The sequence below is a fragment of the Mus caroli genome, unplaced genomic scaffold (assembly GCF_978045245.1).
Source record: "Mus caroli unplaced genomic scaffold, Mus_caroli_1 scaffold_16, whole genome shotgun sequence".
NCBI lineage: Eukaryota > Metazoa > Chordata > Mammalia > Rodentia > Muridae > Mus > Mus caroli.
Genome location: NW_028227271.1, coordinates 76,541,929 through 76,561,880, shown reverse-complemented (window position 1 = coordinate 76,561,880; position 19,952 = coordinate 76,541,929). Strand labels below are relative to the sequence as shown.

The following is a 19,952-nucleotide window of genomic DNA, read 5'->3' as shown; positions in this document are numbered from 1 at the left end:
ATACAACACTCAGATCAGACTACAGCAGGTGCCCAAAAACAACTCAAAGCGATCTCGGATTGATATAGAAATAGGGCAAATCCAGGCAGACGGTGGTGCGGGAACCTCTACTAATGTCAAAAGTCAGGGTGAAGGCTTGGTCCACAGTTGATGACTTTAGAGTGGTCAACTGGACAGGCTGCACAATAAAGGCAACCTGCTCTCCGTCACTCCACACCTGCGGCCCTTCCGCCCCCTCCACACCTGAGCATCCATCTTTTCTGCACCGTTCTATTCCATACAGATGATGGTGAACCTTAACAAACCTCCAAGACCCTGCAGAAATCATGTTGGAAGTGGGATTAGGAAGTGGAGACAAGCCTGGGAATAGGTGCTCGGGCCAAGGCTACATGCTCCTCCCATTCTCGTGCCTGGTTCATTTCAGATCCTTACCTGTCCACGTCAGTACTGACAGTCACCTGCCCATCATCCCTGCTCCCTGGATCCATCTGTCTGCTGTCAGTGTGGTCTAACTTATCTACCCGTTCTGCTGACTCTGCCCTGAAGGGTACCACATCCCCACGTCTTCCACACCCGCCCCTCTGCACACAGCTATGATCTGACTGCATCCTGGGAGGAAGTTCCCTATTTTTTTTTTCTCAGCTTCAGTTTGATGAGCACACGTAGTTGAAGATTTAAATGTGTCTGCATGACCCACCACAGCAACCATGAGGCAGCTGCGCAGCACACACACCTGTCATTGGAATTATAAATGCAGTGAGGGAATCTCCAGGCCGACTGCACTCTCTACCGGCTGCCCAGTAGATCTAGGTCTCCTGAGGAGACCTTAGTAAGTGTGTCTCACTCCTCTCTGAAAAGCAATGTCTCAACCTCGAACCATTTAACGACTGTCTCTGTGAGCATGACCAATCCACACAGAACTGGGGAGTCCACCAGGGAACCCCAAAGCTTCAGGGCAGCAGTCAAGATAGATAGAAGTTCACTGACAAGTTCATTGGGAGTGGCACATTTCTATATGTGAGATTTTTATTTGTGAGTTCTTTATAATAAAGTTTTAACAAACAAACAAAAGAAGAAGTATTTTAAAGTTGAAAAGGATTTAAAAGTGCAAAACTAACATCTAAGCTTCAACCTATCGCCTACCTGTAAGAGATTCGTGAAGGGATGGGGGGGGGGAAGACTTTCAAGAAACAAAACCCTACAACTCGTTGTGGTATATTCTTTATATTCCTTAACTTAAAAACAACAACAAACCAAAACCAAATCAACCAACCAACCAAACGAACAAAAACCCAGGCAGTGCAAAGTCAAAAGCTTGGCAATTACTCTCAACTTACAGAGACTTGAAGCAAGGCACTGCTTCACAGTGTTGGAGATAGACATTTGCTGGATAGGTAGAGGGAGCAGGTCCCCACAGTTGGATCTTTTTTTTTAACCCTGAGAGAAGCACTTCAGGGACTGTAGCTTGGAAATACAGTCTATCTGTGTGGCGCAGCCATTTTCCCCTTAGCACTGGTTCTTCCCACCAGGAATGTAAAATTACTGCTGACACTGTGTTTCCAGCAAACACAAAAGGCCCTGAAGTGATGTGCACGTACCCAGCGCTTTATTAAGATAAGAGCAGATGGTTATGGAGTCCTGCTGAAGTTCCCAAGCCTCCCACAAGGCTACTGTCTCTTTAGAAAGCCTGGGTAAAATTTCCTTCTTGGCAAGGAGACTGTGGATTAATATATTTGTGAAAGTTACAGCATCTTAAAGACATGTGCACAAACCCTTCATTTAAATATAAGAAGATTAGCAAGTCACGGGATTTTATCACCCTAGTCCAGCCGCCATCTCTGATCACACTTGTAGTCAATGGTTGTCAATTCTGTGCCATAAAAAAAATAAAAAATAAAATAAAATAAAAATCCCAGCCCCATAAATAGGGCAGGATGGGTCTGCCCTCCCCCTTAAGCTGAAGAACAAGCCAAAAGTTAATCTTTTTCCTCCACTATATGGCTCAGAAGCAGAGCAAAGAATCTAGGAGGCTAATACCACCTTACTCTCTATGCAGAAGGCAGGGTGCGAGCATCTTTCCTGTTCATCAGCGCCCTCTAGTGGACAGCTCCAAGGTCAAGGCACTGAAAAGAGTGCAGCACTTAGAAAACTGCTGATGGTTTGACCTGACTCCCCCTTTCGTAAAGAAAAGGAAATCACTGAATAATGACAAACCTGACCATGATGATGGCACAGTGGGCTTACATGAACTAACAGTCATTTTGCCACCTGAGCACCTGCTGGTGAGGCAGGCCTGCACTGTGCGTACAGGAAGCCTCTGGTTCCCCAAGGAACCACAGAAGGGCCATCATCACTCTCATTCTGCAAGGGCAGTAGGAGTCTTGGTTATTCTGCAGAGGAGTCAATGGCACAGCTGACGGACGGTCAGGTGCTGCTACTGCGAGAAAGAGAAAAGCTCTCAGACTACTGGGAAGAAGTGGTTCCGCAGAATACAGACTCACACTGGACGGGGGCCAGTTAGCGAGTGCTCGGGACAAGCCCTGACACGTTCTCCTGCGCAGGGGTAGGGTTCTAGCCATCTTAAAACTATACCCAATCTGTAAAACAGTTTTCTGTAAGAGGGTCCCACTACCTAATTAATGTGCCAGACTTTGGGGACTCGAGCCTCTCTGTGATGAATAGTACAAGAACTTGTGACAGAGTGTAATCTTCACATAGCCCTTCAGTGTGTGCCTGGAAGGAAACACTGTATTTGATTATTGGACGTGTCCAGGTTTCGTTGCAAGTCCACAGATCACAAGGCTTTCTAAGGTCTGAAGAAGCCATGGCTCTAAATCTGTACCCACTCCCTGGGGTGCAGTATGCATAGACTTTCACTGTTCTCCCTTTCAAGCTCAAAACAAGGCTCCAGGAAGTTAACTCAAGAGTAACACTTGACATGCAGGGCTTGACCTAGTATATGGTCTTAGGGGTCAGCACATTAGGTGAGAGGGTGGAAAGCCCGGCTGGAAGCCGTGGCAATATCTTGTATAAACTGCGTTTTCATCTCTAACAATGCTGCTTGTACAAACTAGACAAGAAATCTGACATTGCCAGAGGAAGAGTATACAAATCACATCGCATGATGCGTTTCCATTTCCTATTTCCTGCTGAGGGCCCCTCATGGAACGCTTGTTTGCATTAAACAGGGAATAACTGTGACTTTCAGTCTGTTTTCACTTAAGCCTGCATTTGAGTTTGTCAGTGGTGCTTCCTGCCCCACACTTGTTCAGGTAGGGTCATTCACAGTCAGAGAAGGCATCCAAAGCAGCGTGCACTCACACTTGTTTTTCTGCCCCGCCTGTTCAGTTTGCCCAGCTCTTGGAGTGTTGGGATTCTGTTATCCAACACAACAAGGACATGGCCTGGCAGTCTACTTTCTTAAGACCAGCCAGGCCATCAGATGCTCATCAGGCAGGGAGACCACTCCCTCTAAAGCCTCCTTTTGCTCCCAGGACCTCATGTGTGACCATTGTTCCGGAATTACCTCCTGGAAGCATTCCTTCCACATAGATGCTGTATTACAAAACATGCTTTCCCAGGCAGTCAAGTGCAGTGGTGTGTGTCAGTGGTCCTAGCTACTCAAGAGTCTGGGGCTAGCAGGTCACTCGAACCTAGGAGACAAAGGCCAGCCTAGGCAGCATTAGTGAAACTCTTTCAGAAGGAAAACTGTGAGGAGACCTTTCTTAAGTGACTGAGCAGACCTTGGTCATTCTAGAATCTTCTCACCTGTATGTCTTCCTCCCACTGGGGATACAGAGGTACTGTGTTTGTTGTGTGAGTCCTTTTTCTGGGGAGATATAAACAGATGCAGACTCCTGTCGAGAAAGATCACTAAAAATATGACTACACCAAAGTCTACCTTGGCGAGCAGGCAAGTTTATTGTGCTATTTAAAGAGCATGGCTCTGACCAGCTCCCCCTGACCACTCTGCTTACTAGCATCCCAAACTGCTTCTGTACAAAGATAATGAGAAATTAACCACTTGACCAAACTTCCCATCCATTCCCCTCGCACAGTCCTTGGGCAACAGTCTGGTCAATGTTCTGGTAAGAATTCTCCTCTAGGAGGGCTGCTGGCAGGAAGCATAAAGATCTGCATTTCTTTTTCCTGGAAAATCCTTGCTGATACTTTTTATATAACCCCAAACAAATGAACACTTATGGGGCCGCTAACTGGCCTATGATATTCTTACAGACTATTTTCATCTGTACACATCTGTCTTCAGCTAATGGCCTTCTCACATGCTGCTCTGGGTTGTTTTGCTCGTTTTGTCTCCTTGGCTCAGCACTCTGTTAGACAGGGCGAAACTGGAGTTCTAGACAAGCCTTGTTGGCTTTCCGATCCTTCTATCAGCACAGTTGTTTGGGTTAATCTTTCTGGTTTTGAGCTTTGCCATTGCAAGCCAGGCCTCCATAAAAGTTTCCTGTTTTCATTAACAGCTCCAAAGCATTACAAGTTAACAACAAGCATTCCCCTTAGTGACGACACCTGTCTCTGTGTTAACAGGAGCATCAGCGTGTGATCGGAAGACACTGCCTCCTCCTGATATGCAACCTGATAGTCTGTAAATGCTGGCTCAAACAGGTGAGCTCAGAATCACGGCTATTTTCCCATGTAATGTGTGCTGTTCCCAACTTCAGGTACTTGGTGTCAGATGAAATGACTGACCCCGAGGCTCTTCTGAAGGGCTTCCTTCTTAGTGCTGGTATGCAATTCCAGCAACAACCCAAGGGTCCCAAACAGCCAGGGAAAGAGACCAATGTGCTGCTGCCTCCTTGAGGGGAGAACAGGGGCCCTGTTAGAAAGTACAGTGGCTCACAAGTGTGTCACCAAATGAGATCCAGGGGAGAGGACGCGTCCTTAATCCATCCTGTTGAATGGCTAGCTCTGTGAAAGAATTGGAGCTTCCCGGGTATGGTGCTCACTGCCTCATAAGACCGCTAGGAGGCGGGATCCATTCGCCCCCCTCTTCCTTCTCCCAGGCTCCATCTCCACCCTCCCTTCTCCACGCTTCTCGTGGTAAAAAATAGCAATAACAGCAGAATGGGGCATTTTATATACATGATCTTCAGAGATCGCAAAAACACAATCAGGAGAAGAGCCCAGAGCGTGGAAAGCCCGGATGACACAACTGTTGCAAGCACTTAACGTCACCAGATTTACACTGACTGATGTCCACAGGAAGGATCTTCCATCAGAACAGTCCGCAGCAGGGCTCTCCAAACTCTAAGCAGAAATCCCACTTAACTCTCCAGTTTCCTGAGGAGATGGATATCTAGCCCCCCTGAACCTGCCTGACTCTGGCACAGGGACTCACTGACATCAAAAGAGGAGACTGTTGGTCTGACCCCCAAAACAACCACTGTGGCTTCAGGCTGACCTTTGGGATGCTGGTACAGCAGATACACAGACATCTTCGTCCCCAGGACTCGCACATAGTAATGCCAATTCCCATCAGTTTTAGGGCAAGGACATGAGCTCACTACTGCCATAGCTATGTCAGCTCATGCATGCTCCCCAGCTTTAGGTCTGAGTCCTGCTCAGCAGCAGACACAGCAGGCTGAGGACCACCAAAGCAACAGGGAGGTGCTGACTCTGCAGAAACAGACAGCCATAAAGTCCACCTGACACATTACTAAGCCCTTACAATATACCATTGATGGCACTATCTATCTTAAGAGGAACAAGCCACATTTAAAAAAAATGAATCAGCGCTATTCACACAGGTCAATAGAAGTGAGAGGGAGCAAGGCCCACCCAGGGGTCAGCAGACAGAGCAAGAGTATCAGGTCACAGTCAGAAGCCAGAGCCCGCACCCTCACTGGGCATGAAGGAGAGGAGAGGGGAGGGGCACCCACCTGCTGAACGTCCTGCTGGAAGACACAGAGCTGCAGCCTCTGGTGGAGCCGAACCTTGCGGTGCTGCCAGATGTTCTCGAGCTGGCGCTGGTGGTGTAGGACCTCGTGGATGACATCCAAGACGTGGTGCACGGCCTTGGAGTAGTTGGCAGAGGCCGTGAGGGAGTCAGAGCTGCCGGGGGTCAGGGGGCGCTGGAGCTTATCAAGGAGGGACTTCCCATCCTGGCTCACCTGCTCACAACACACAGGGTGGGGATCATTCACTTTGCCCTGTGGTCAGATGCACGTATGCTACACACAACCACATGCCAGCACAGGTAAATAAAATGTAAAACCGATGACCCGATGACATCATAGAAGCAAACATTATAGAACACCACGTTAAGATAAGTTCCCGACAGCGTAAAGCAGGACGCACTGCTGTCTATCTGTCCACATAACACAAATCAACAAGGCGACTCACTTTGCTAGAGTCAACTGTGAACTGGAGCTCACTATAGGAATTTCCTCCTGAGTTATTATGAGCAAATACAGCAGGTCATTGCGGCATTGATGCTGGATCTTAAGCCGCAGTCAGAACGAGTAACGAAGTAACCAGGTAAAAAGCAAACTTTTTGACGGACCCAAAGAACAACTTTGTTTAAAAAAAAAAAAAAAAAAAAACTAAATTAAAACAAAACTAAAACCACCACTCTGTTTGGTATATCGGCTTTAAAGACGTAATTCTGACTGGAAAGCCACCAGGCTGTTATGCTGCAGCAGCTAATTATCAAAGTGCAATTCAAAGGAAGCATTTAGACGATCCACAGAAGAAAGGGGGAGTGGGAAAAAAGCACTACCCGTTTCTAAGATTCTTCAGATTATGAATAATTATGCCACAGGCAACAGAAAAAAAAAGTCACTTGATGAGACAACATACAAGAACATGCATGCAATATGGGGTATCTCAAAAAACCCTCTTAAGACTTTCCTGCTCAACACTTCCAAACCTAAAACCACTCGGAGTTCTGTTAAGGGAGTGGACAACAGCCTGGACTGCGAATGACCTGGAACCCTAGCTACAGAGGACCTTGGAGGAGACCGTCACCAGAGCAGCTCAATGCTGTACCGGGAGCTCTGGACCAGCTCTAGTCTAATCTTCCCAGGACTCTGATAAGCAACAATGTAACATGGTTACATTGTGGTTTTCCAGGTCTGCCCTGAGGACTTGTGGGAACCCACTATTCTTATGAAGGTCTGGGGGTCTAAAACTCATCTGACACATCCTTATAGCAAAACTTAAATGACAGTGACCAGGTAAGAAAAAACCTTGTTAACCAGAGATTGTGCCAGCTGAAAGAAAATGTGCTAAGACCAGCCCAGAGAGAGCCGCTCGCTGCCCTTGCAGCTGCTGTATGCCTCTCTGCTTGGGGCATATAATAGACTTAGGTTTCCTATGATAGACTGGGATGCGAGCACTCAGCTAAGGAGGGCATCCATCAGCACATAGTGAGAAACCGCCCTCTCCTGTCTTGTCCACTTACAGAACCACGGGTCTTTCCAGAAACACGAAAATCATGCTTACAGAACAGAAGGCACAGCCACTCCCCCCTCAGAACACACCTCCCTGCCAATTCCGCCTCAGTATGTATATCCCTGATGGAACGCACCTCTAGTGCCATCTTTACTGGTTGTATTCACAACAGGTTTATATGCTTGGCCAGTCTGAATGCCTCACCTCTTCTAGCATAGATGCACACCCTGGGGAGTTTATACACTGGGATATCCCTGGTTATCAATGACCTTTCTATTGTGTCCAACATACTATAACATATACATTGCTTATGAACATTTAAACTACATGTGGAAGATGAAGTTACCTACACAATTTATTTCGGGGTTGATTCAGTAGCACGGCTCCTGCTATACCCTAGGGTGCTTCATCTCTTGGGACTCAACAATTGTTTCAAATTACTCACTTCTCAGTGAACTTGCCCTGGGAGGAATGCCTAAGCTCCAGCTTGGTGCAGCTTTAGGGCTGTGATGTCAAACCATCAATGCCTGGCCCTCTAAGTGAGGCCCACTCTTACCTCCGAGTAGGCGAGGGTGATATGCTCGTAGATGCCCTGGTGATGATGAATGGCATCTTCCAGGTCCTGCAGCTCCGAGGGAAGGTCTACTTCACCACAGGCCTTACACCACGAGTCCACGTTGCTCATGTACTTGGAGGTTAAAAAAAAAAAAAAAAGAAGAAGATTATTTCAATGGATCACTAGGCCTTTATGCTAAAAGGGGGACACTTTACATCAGGTGTTGATAGGTAGTGGAGCTGAGGGAGAGTGTGAGCGTATAGTAACACGGCGGAATATCACGGCAAATGGCTGCTCTGATTCCTCACTGGGATGTGGTTCATGGCCTCCATCCCCAGGAGTGAGGTGAGGGATGGGAGGGTGGGGCTGCTGGAGCCGGCAGTTAATGGAACCCTTGGTGTGTGCCGCTCACAGCCCCACAGCAGCACTAGCCTGCCTGTCCATCCCGTCCTGGATGGCTTTCCCAGCCCACACAGAAATCCTGTCTTCTACCTGCCTTGTACCCCGGCAATGGCGAGCATCAAGCCCACTCTTGGCTATGCCCCAGGAGGGCTGAGCAGCAGGGTGGGCTTCATGGGGGAGGCAGTCTGCAGCTTCACCTTTCCTCTCACATGCTGACAGCCAAGACCAAGACTCTCCAGCCACTCTGCTGAGGGTTCGGAATGGCAGGCAGCCTACTCTGGGATTCCAAGAGAAACTACAGGAGCAGGAGGAACGTGGAGAGAGACAGCTTAGGTGCTGGCTAGGGCTGAGTACTGCGGACTGCAATTCCAATCTCAGTTCACTTTCCCTTGCTGGCATCCACCATCTCCAGTGCTCATCAATAACAATAAATCACTGTCGAATTTCCTAGGGAGATGTTGTCAGAACCCTTCACAGTTGAGCGTCAAAAGTAAGCACAGAAGGCCCAATTAAGGGAGGCTAATTCAATTAAGCCAATTAGATGGCACACCGCCACACCAGGATGGCCTTACCCTCTTTCAGACCAGTTCCTCACAGGTCTGTCTGTGCTCAGCAGGGAAGGCAGGAGAGGAAAAACAGGTAGTCGGCCTATTGCTCACGAAAACCCTGTGGTATTACTGTTGTTATTACTCAGAGAAGAAGGCTGCCCAAAGCTCAGGGTCGGGAATCAGGGCATATGCAGTCTCACCGGACAGCCAGCGGTACCTGCTGGTACCAGCATCTCTTAACCACAACGAGTTATTACCACCAGGGTTATTTCATCACCACCTCTACACTGTCTTCCTAATGCCCTCAAGACAACAGGAGTCATAATAAGATCACTCCAACCTCTCCTCCCACTGCACACAGACACACAGAGACACACACACACATACACACACACACACACAGACACACACAGACACACACACACAGACACACACACGCACCTGCTCCTGCACACTGTGTTTCCTGGGCAGCATGTCCTATTATGTTGATCAGGGTAGGTGGATGTGGTTGAGCCGTCCTCACTATGGCTTCCTTCCCTCTCCCTCCATTCCCACACTCAGTACCAGTTAATAAGCCATTGTGAACCCTCTTCACATGAGTAGGAGGGAGTCTGCCACCTTGATAAGGAAGTCATCAGGCCCCAGCAGTGATTAATTAGCTCCTAGACAACAGCCTCTGCCGAGCACCCCAACACAGGCTAACAATGTACTCCTAGGAAGATCAAAGGTGCTGCTTATAGCACACACATTAGACAGACACAATTTAACAGGAAACAGTACCAGACCCAGCACAGATCCCTGAAATAACAAAATACTTAAGTTGTTTTTCAAGAAAAACTTCCAAGATCGATTCAAAGATGCTTTGAAATGGGCTTTCCAAGAACAGACACGCAGAGATTGCCAGCTTGACTTGAGCAATGAAATGACCTCCTTATGGCACCTGGTCAAAATCCTCCTGATCTAACTCCTTCAGAGAAGAAGCGTGACACCTACTGGCGAAGAGACGCTATGGCATCTACACCCTACAGCTGGCAAGGGAATCTGAAAGCTCCCATCCAATCAACAGCACCTCTTTCCCTAGAAAGCTCCCATCCAATCAACAGCGGCCTCTCCCAGGCTCTCTTTAAGGGAAGGCTCCCAGGAGCCCTTCAGTTTCTGTGTACCTCATGGAGAGGCTCTATAATGAGTAGCAGGGTGCCTCAAGACGCACAAGACAGGCCCAGATCTCCAGCACAGTTAGAACAGAAAGTAGGACCAGGGAACCAGAGAGTGAGCTAAGTGGCCAGCCTAGCACAGGGAAAGGAAAAGAGAAAGGCAGAGTTTCTAACACTGACTAAAACTTGTTTTTAAGAATTTTTTTCTAAAATTTATTTTTTTATGTGCACTGGTGTTTTATCTGCATATACATCTGCATAAGGATGCCAGATCTCCTGAAACTGGAGTTACAGACAGGTAGAAGCTGCCATGTGGGTGCTGGGAATCAAACTCTGGTCCCCTGAAAGAGCAGCTTGGCTGCTGAAAGGCTCTTAGCTGATGAGCCATGTTTCCAGCACAAGAGGTCTCTCGCTCTCTCTCTCTCTCCCCCTCCCGCTCCCACCCCTCCCCTCCCCCTCCTGTTCTCTCAGGTATTGCTAAACAGAAGGTAAAAAGGCACTGGAGATCGGAAGTCTGAGTCTGGTGTGGCTGGTGAGGGAGGAGTAGCTGACACAGCCTCTGGATAAGTGAACAATTACTTAGCACACTGATACTCTACGCATGCACCTGAGGAGGTGCCCCAGACAGTTTGTTCCTAACCACCCCTCCCTCGGTGTCTCCTTCTCCCCCACCTCCCAAGGGCAGCCTCTACTGAGCACAGGGGCGGAGGAGACACTGACACTGAAACTCCCAGACTGTGAACGCAATTTCCCCGCCCCCACCTCCCGATGCCACGTGGTTGAGAATAAGATGAACATTCAAGCATTGCACTTTGTCTTCCTTCCTCGACAGTAACTGAAATCTATCATACTCTTCTCCTCTGCCCAGAAAAGCCACAGGGCATGGGAGCGCTTCCACACATGTGCCGGGCGGGAACCCAGCTCTGAGGCTTCAATACAGAAACCTGGAAAGGCAACTAACAAACTTGATAGGAACCAAAATATGCTGCTGTCCCTGAGTGCCGCCCACCTGCTGCTTAATACACTGCTGTTTCTACAAATAGCTTTTACCCTAAATCCTTTCCATTCCATAAGAATATTGTTATCACCACAGATCAAGCATTAAGGCTAGGCTCTAAAGGAAAGCATTCACAAAGAAGGGTTATTTACAAAATAAAGTTACAATGGAAATAAATATCCCATATTCTGTGTTTGCTTCCAAAGGAAATATTGAAGCAGTACTCTACTCTTTTTAATTATTTAATGGGAAACATGTCTAAAGTCACCCAAATGTCTACTCTACAAGAGGACATAAAGTGTATAAGTCACTGCCCTTGGTATTTATATGTTCTGTGTGTGTGTGTGTGTGTGTGTGTGTGTGTGTGTGTGTGGTGTGTGTATATGGGTGGTGTGTGTGCACATCTGTGTGTGATGTGTGTGTGTGTGTTGTATGTGTGCCCACACGTGCATACACATGTGTTCAGGTGTGTGACTGCCAGTGCCACAGTACAGGTGTCAGTCCTTGCTCTCACACTCACACTCACCAGGCTGCCAGGGCTGCAGGGGCTGCAGCGTCTGCAGGCTGCTGAGGATCCCACCTCCAGCTGTCTTCTTGCTATAGGAGTTTGGGGATCCCACATATGCACTGACACACTCAGATTTGTATGAGTGCTGAGATCTGGGATTACAGATGTGCACTGATGCTCTCAGCTTTGTATGAGCGTTGAGATCTGGGATCACAGATGTGCACTGATGCTCTCAGCTTTGTATGAACGCTGAGAGCCTGAACTCAGATCCTCTTTCTCATAGCCAGTGCTTTACCAACTAAGCTAGCCCCCAGCCTCATAAGAACATACATCATTTAAACCATAACTGTTTACGTATTGCGTGTTAATGAAAAGTGTAGCTTTATGTGAATATTAACCTCAGGGCAGAATCATTTGTTATTCTGGTGAGAACGGACTCAGGCACAGACCTCCATGCAAGGCAGGCTGAGGAGCCTGGGCAGCTTCTACAAAGCCCCTGGACAGCAGTGTCTCTGGCCCCTTTGATTCCATGAGGCTGACTGACGAGAGAGAATGAATCGAAGGCCTTTCTTTTGTTCAGAGCTGTGTAAATATCCAAGAGCTATACAGCCACGAGTAGATAATTTATTTTTTGACTGTAAGAGCACAGAGAGCTGTTACTGTCGTAGATAAAGCAGGACAACCGTGTCCCCGCTGGCTCTGCAGAAGCCGGCTCAGCACTAACAGTGCCGCAGCAATGGAAACACACCCTGCGCTCTAGCCATGGAGTAGCGGGTCGTGCGTGCAGGTGAACTGTGGACACAGAGATTTAATTTTCCTTTAATTCATGTTTATTTTTATTAGAATTTTATTACTTAATTTTATTTAACCTAAGTGGCTTCAGTGGCCACATGTGGTGACAGACTGGCACATGGGACAATGAGCTGGACATTATTCTTAACACTGAAACTTGGAGATTTTATAAAATAGCAAAACTCAAGTCGTTTTACTCTGCTGTTTAAAAATGTAATTCCAAAAATACTTGCTATGGAGTCTTGCTGACACAAACGAACTGCCCAGTAGATATGCCACATGACCAAGCTAAATAAAGGCAGGTCTCTAGTCTGTATCTACTCTAAAGTCACTAACACTGGAAGCTCACCTTTCTCTTCACAAACTGACACTCCGGCTCCATCATCAGAGGAGACAGGATGGTGGAGGTGATGGGGACATCTCTGGGACACATGACATCTGTGTAACGTCATTCTCGTTGACTTATAATGTTACTGGGAAACACCAACACGTAGCTCATGGAGTCAGAGGTGGCATGCTAAGCCGCTCACTGACGCGTGGAACCCTTAGGGTGGAGCCTGCTTCCATCAGCAAGGCAGTTAATTGGCTACGTATTTGAGCACTGTGCCCCCTGATCAGATTCAAGTTCCTCATGGAAACTGTGGATGAGGTTCAAAATGTTGGCTGAGCTGGAACCCTAACGCATGGTGTCCACTTTCGAGATTCTCTCCAGATGCACTGGAACACACGCTTACACAGAAAGAGAAGCCATCTCTTCCTGTTCACCTGACATGGTGCTGCGTTTCCTGTGTTAACAGAACTCCCTGGGTGAGTTCTAGCTGGCTATGGGGAAGAGAGTAAGGAAACACCAGCAAGGTTGCCCCGCTGCTCCTCCTGCACGTGTTGGGTGGGTGCCTCACGCAGGCCCAGAGCACACACAGTGTCTACTTTCACCAGCCCTCTCCTAAGCTCAGCTGGGCTTCCTTCCATAGCTATTTTATGCGTAGAGACCTGGAGCACTGTGGTGCTCTTACAGGACCCCACAGTAAGACAGTTCTACTTATTTTCCTTCAAATTTCTAAATTACAATCATTTATTTTACCCAAACACCTCAGGCTCTTTCAACTCTGCTGTGTGCTTGAGATTTCTAGTGGGGAACCATGGGTAAGGAGAAGCCCCCCTCCCCGTCACTCCCTACCCCCCTCCGACATGCATATTCCTAGATTATCCTTAAGCAAGTCAGGGCAGCAACTGACCTCCTGGGTGTCTTCATGGTTCTGAATCTCTCCAGACAGACTACAGGCTGTTAGCCATTTCTGCGAGCCAGTTGCTCTACCTCTCATGTCCCTATTCTCTCTGTGTGTCTTTCTGGGGGTCCCCACCCCCTAACAGCAATTCATCATCTCATGACTTCGTAGCCTGCTAACAGCCACAGAGCAGTAGCCACTGCGGCTACTGAAGATCACACAGGTCAGGGACACACAGTTGCCTTTCTCCAGCAATGATGTCAGACGCTCAAGTGAATCTGCTGTGTACCCTAAGGGGCAGAGGGTCATGGAGAGCATGCTAGTTCATGCTGAAGAAGAGTCCTGTTACTTTAAACAACGTTCCATGTGTGGGTTTTGTTTACGTTTGGTTGAGAGATCTACCAGTGAGACCTGAAGGCCTGAAGCACAGCTTTTATAGGGTGCCATTAAGATGTTTTTCCTGTTTGTAACCCACTAGCTTCTTTTCCTTGCTTCACACTTTAAAGGTTTCTAGGCTGAGATCCCTGCTAATTACTGTCTTGTGTAACACAAGACTGCCTTGCTGAAACCCTGGGCAAGCTGGGGCATCTGCTTGGTTTTATTGACAACTTCGTTCATCAACAGAGACTGGTTTGAGATGAAAAAGAAACCTTTTCCTTCTCAGAACCATCATGCCATGACACAAAAGAAAGCTATGCCAGTCCATAAGCCTGCCATCCACCTCTGCTGCCTTCCTTCCCAGTGTCTTTTCGGACAGGCGTGCCCGGGCTGAGGTGTGAGGTGTGCTATGTGATCTACAGACCAGGTCTTAAATGAGATTCTTTCACCTTTAGCCCACAAAGCCAATGTGGGGTGAGGACTGACATCACTTAGCAACAGTGGCAAGCTACCTGCCCCAACGCCATTCGACATAGCCCTGGCTGGGATAGCCTTCCTCGGGATGCAGAAGACCAAAGGTTGGATCTACCCTTTCTCAGTGAGCATGCTCACCCTTACCTAAGAAAGAGAATGGGAAGAATGCTGCTGTGGAGGGGCCTCCAACCAAGAAAGGCAAAGCCTCCTACCTACCGCTGCCCCTGCCCAGAGGAGACACTGTTGTAGAGACGTTGGGCTTGCAGCCAGGAATACATCTTAGGACCTTGACAGAAGGCCCAGCCAACTGAGGAGACACACAACTGGCTACCAAGGGCCATGAACATCTCTGTAAGACCCTGATGTGGAAGCTGTGAGAGGCATTCTAAGCTAGCAGTATCCCAGTGCAGATGATAAAGAGAATAGAAGGAGTGAGAGGAAGAGAGGGAAGAGGGGGGAAGGATGGGGGAGGGGGAGGAAGAGGACGGAGGGAAGAAAAGGAGGAGGGGAGGGGAAGGGGGAGGAGGAGGAGGAGGAGGAGGAGGAGGGGGGGGGGGGGAGGAAAGAGCAGCAGCTACTATTTACTGTTACAGGCCAAACACTGTTAGTGAGAAAACCTGAAGTGTGAGATTCCTGAGCCATACAAAAATGATGTCTTAATATAAAAATTTCAGAGCACTTTGGATTCTCCAAGTAATGATGTTTAACCCACTCAGTCTTTGTCAGAACCTTGAACACCGACCAATTTCCCATGTATTTCAGGTAAGAGATACATAACCTGTATTTACTGTACACCAGACACTGTAGGGCACAGTGGAGTGGTTGTTTTCATGCTCTAAAACAAAAATACTAAAGCAAGCATTTTTTTTCTATTTCACCAAAACAAACAAACAAACAAACAAACAAACCGAAACCCAAAGCAAACAAGCAAAAGAAGAAAAAAAAAAAAAAAACACCCTGAAAACCAAAAGAGTTGGGTACTTTGGGCACACCTGCAATCCCGCACTGGGAATGGAAGTGGGGTCTTGCCAGCTTGAAGCTGGCTATGTGATACAGCATGCTCTAGGCCTGCCTGGACTATACAAAGAACCTCGTCTCAATATGCACAATGAGTAAGCAAGCAAACAGAACAAGCACAAATATAAAGAGCTGAGAAGTGCAACTGCCTAAGCTTGCAGAGCAATGAGTGAGACAGGTGGATCTCTCTGTGAGGCTGAGTAAATCCTATAGGAAGCTGGGAAGAATCACTTACACAAGATGGCAGGGGCACGGGATCTGGCTCCCGCCTTGTGGGCTGGGGGTCCCAGGCACTGACCTTCTCAGCCTTCTGGTGAAAGATGGAGGACATGTCCAATAAGGTGCTGCGCTCATCCAAGGCTGCTGCGAACGCCTTCCACTCTTGTTCCAGCTGATTTGCAATCTGCTTAATCTGCTGAGAGGCGTAGTGGCCCGACTCCACCAGGCGATTGGCCACTGACATTATGCGGTTTATATTTACATATACGTTCTGCGGGGGAGGCACAGGAAGAGGTTCACTGAGGGATGTGGACAGGAGACTCCCCCCAACTAAGAAAAACAGAGCCCTTGGTGGATAGCCTGCTGACAGTTCCCCAGGCAAGAGCAGCACCACCTGGTACCTATGTCAAGCATCTAACTCTCTGGATTCTCATCAACTCTGAGCTGGTTCCAAATTCTATTTTTAAAACTGTAAAATTATCAATCAACTCACTGAAAGGCATAATTGTTAACCACAAAGCAATCAGATACACAAGTGGGTATGCGGAAATACACTGTTACTCACTTCCTGGCTTCAGACCCTCATGAAGATCCAGATGGCAGGCCTTTTAACAATCACAAAGAACTGAAGGAACCGGCTAGAACCCAAGAATTCAAACATATGTACTTAGCAACCAAAGGTTATTCATGTGAAGACAAGTTCTCCTTTCTGTAAAACTCAAGCCACCTTTTTGTACCAACAGGAAATCTTCAGATGGAGCCACTTTCTCCCAGGAGTAGGAGTTAAGGTGTAGAAGGGATGGTGCTGCATTCAGATCAAGCAAAGCTCCCCTGCTCTAACTACAGCCCTACCCAGGTCTACCAGTTGACCGGAAAACTAAGCATACAGGCTTTAAGATCAAAACGAAACCTGCACTTTCCTCTTGTGCGCAGCACAGTGCACTTACAATTGTGTACTGCATGATCTTATAGTTGTGTAGTGTGATCTGACAGTTGTATAGTGTGATCTGACAGTTGTGTACACTTCTGCTTCCGCTCCTCTCTCCATCTGTTCTTACATTCAACAAACTTGTTGAATGCTATTTGTGGGATAACATGGAGTGTTGGCACACAATCAACAAATCTCGAACCACTCATGTATTTTTATTTTTGACCTTGTCCTGTTCCTGTCTGTGCAGACCCTGAGTGGAAGATAAATCTTTGCCTCCTGCTATGTACTACTAACTTAGCCAGCCTGCCCAATTCCTTCCTCTCAAGCCTCTTCTTCTTCCCACCCCTCTGAGTCACACTGCCACTAGTCTGCAGTAGCCCCCTCCTTACCACAGCTCACTGAGTCCTAACCCTAGCAATCAGAACTCTCTCCTTGGCTTACTTTGCACCTTTGTTTGCTGATCTTTTCTGTTATCATCCAACCAGAACCTGGTGGAGTTGCCTTGGCACAGACAAGCCCCACCCACATTCCTTTGCTACAAACTCATGGACCATTCCGTGTCCTAAGCAGCAGAGGCAGAGGTTACTCCATGGAGGTGTGACAGTAGTGAGAACAGGCTCCTGGCTTGTGTGGGTATATTAATTAAAATATATTTAACTAGCTTCCTTTAAATTAAGAGCAGTGTGCTCTGCGTTTGGGATGTCTCCCAAAGACTCCCATGCGGAGTATTTGCTAAGCTTTGCCCTTAGCAGATAGCACTAGTAGAGACGGGTCTAGCTATAGGAAGCAGGTGTGCCTCTGCAAGATCTATTGGGGCCCTTGCTCCCTTCCCTTTGTTTGCTTCCTGGACCCCATGAGGCAACCCTGATCCACACTCACTTCCTGCCTTGGACACATGATTAGTGTCAGAAATAAGAGTCAAGCCAGCCTGGGCTGAAAGCTCTGAAACTGAACTCTGTATCTTTCCTGCACTGGCTATGGATCTCAGGCACCCTGTCACCATGGGGAAGCTGATGCCTGTATCTTCTCTGCTTGGGCTGCAGATCTTCATGAGGAGTGACTGAGCAGTTATACCTTCCATTTCCTCTATGCTCCTCCCCTGTCCCTTATTTCTCCTTAAAGTGGCTGCATTTGCTAATGTTTTCTCTGACTCCTCAAGAGAAAAGGCTACTCTGTAGTCTATCAGAGAGTGTATGCAGAGGTTCTCACTTAGAATGGTTAGAACAAGGGAAGAGCAGCCCATTGAAATGATCCTCCTGGAGAGGAAGAGATAGCTCAGTGGTTAGGAGCACTGAATATTCTTTCAGAGGACCCAGGTTCAGTCCCAAGCACCCACCTGGCAGCTCATAACTGTCTGCAGCACCAAGATCTAACATCCTACCCCATGCATGCATACAGGCAAAACGCCAATGCACATTAAGGAGAAGGAGGAGAAGGAGAAGGAGGAGAAGGAGGAAGAGAAGAAGGAGGAGGAAGGAAGGAAGGAAGGAAGGAAGGAAGGAAGGAAGGAAGGAAGGAAGGAAGGAAGGATCCTCCTGGGGGACTACAGATGCTCATGCATAGACTTGATTCCATAGTTCTTTGTCACTTTCATTTCCTGATCAGACTATGCCAGTCTTTGTGCCTCTCATTTCCCGTGATCTAGCATTTTCAGCACAACCAGAGGTATGGTGAGCCACACAGCCCTTCAGAGCCTGCACACGGCTCTGCCATGCGTCATCCCTCCCACGAGGACCGACGCTTTGGCTCTTACCCTCAAGCTTGTATGTTATGCTAGAATGAGCATCATTCTTGATATTGCTTAATGTGGTTCCTTTAAAGATTCCCTATGCACAGACTTGTATTTAGTCTTTTATGCTTTAAGGTTCCTCAAAACACTCCAGGCAGTAGGACAAAGGACCAAAAGCTAATGGGCCTCATTTGCCACACATGCGTGATGGCTGAAGCCTCATGCAGGTGTCAGAACAGGGGACGAGAAAAGCCCAGAAAGCTCTTGACCTGCTGTCCACAGTGCATCCTAACTGAGGCGTAACTGAGAACGGTAACACAGACGTAATGTAGAAAATAAAAAGATGAGAGCTGAGGAGGAGATAGGGGAGGAGGGAGGAAGGGGAGGACAGAAGAGAAGAGACATCTCTCACATTTTTAGGAGTGCCTTACCTGCTTTAATTGGGTAGCATCATTAATTATGATTTCTTGAGCACTAACTACATCTTGCAAAGTATACTCAAGTGTTTTATACATACAGAGTAAATACCACAAATACATCAAAGATAGACAGTGTACCCACTTCAAAGATTAGGCAACTGAGGGTCAAAGAGGTCAAAGAGATCATCCAAAGTCAGACAGAAAATGAAAGAGTGGCAATGATCATTTTTACATCCACTGTCACCCTGATGACTCCACACAACCTGTGCAAGGTCCGGGTGCTCCAGCCACTAACGCCTCCCGTTTGCTAAAAGCCTTTGGTGGAGCAGGGCCTGTGGGATCTGACAGCGGCTTACCATACAGTTCATGGCGAAATGATTGTGCTGCGTCTGAAGTTCCATGGCGTGCGGGTGGCTGCTCCCAATCTCCGTGTAGCTGTTCAGAAACAGGCCTTTGTTGTGAGTGATCCAGTCAAACATCTACCGGGAGAAAAAGACAGGCTGGAAGCACCGCATGCCTGCCCAGGGTGGGGGAGGGGAGTCCCTGCTCCCAGAGCTCCCGGGAACAAGCAGGTGCTTCTATGGCATCAGATCCTCTAGAGAGTCTCCCCCACGCTAAAGGAAACTCCTGTCTTCTGTGCCCAGAGCCCTTCCTCTAGAGATGTCACACTGCTCCGGCCAGAACCAGGGCTCTCTGATCTCCGAGTTAGGATCCACACAGGTTACCAACGGCTGACTGAAACAGTACCGTCTTTAGCACAAGACAGACACAGAACCCTGAGCAAATGCAAACAACAAAACTAACAAAAAGATTTTAAAGGACTTGAGGGGTTTAAGCTTAGGTTTCCTGTAACCCGGTGATACTGTCACCCGACTAAAAGTCCTTTTAATGTACTGTATCAAAATTTTCTAATATAATTTTTTTCTTTTTTTACTCTACAGTAAGTTAACCAGCCCATGAAAAAACAAACCAAGCCAAACCAAACCAAACCAATGCCCACAAGTTAAGAGGAATGGCTTCATCCATGTTCATGGCTTGCAAAGGACTCACTCCTGTTTGCAAGTGTCCTTTTCTTTGGCATTGCAAAGAATACATTAGCTGGTGATGAATGAACATTCCCTGTGACCAGCTGGTGTCTCTAGCACACAGGAACAGCACATGAGAGCACAGGGCAGTACTGCCTGGATCA

General features: G+C 47.7%; 1 protein-coding gene across 3 annotated transcripts in view; it reads right to left on the bottom strand.

The window, feature by feature from the left end:
* Trio (trio Rho guanine nucleotide exchange factor) overlaps positions 1-19,952 on the bottom strand; it is a 286,800-nt gene that overhangs the window by 147,470 nt on the left and 119,378 nt on the right. For all 3 annotated transcript variants that reach the window (XM_029469546.2, XM_029469548.2, XM_021182742.3), the window contains exons 6-9: positions 19,120-19,242; positions 15,764-15,955; positions 7,970-8,101; positions 5,901-6,131 (exon numbers count right to left, since the gene is read on the bottom strand). In XM_029469546.2, the coding sequence (XP_029325406.1) occupies positions 5,901-6,131; positions 7,970-8,101; positions 15,764-15,955; positions 19,120-19,242 (678 nt within the window). The remainder of the gene's footprint in view (positions 1-5,900; positions 6,132-7,969; positions 8,102-15,763; positions 15,956-19,119; positions 19,243-19,952) is intronic.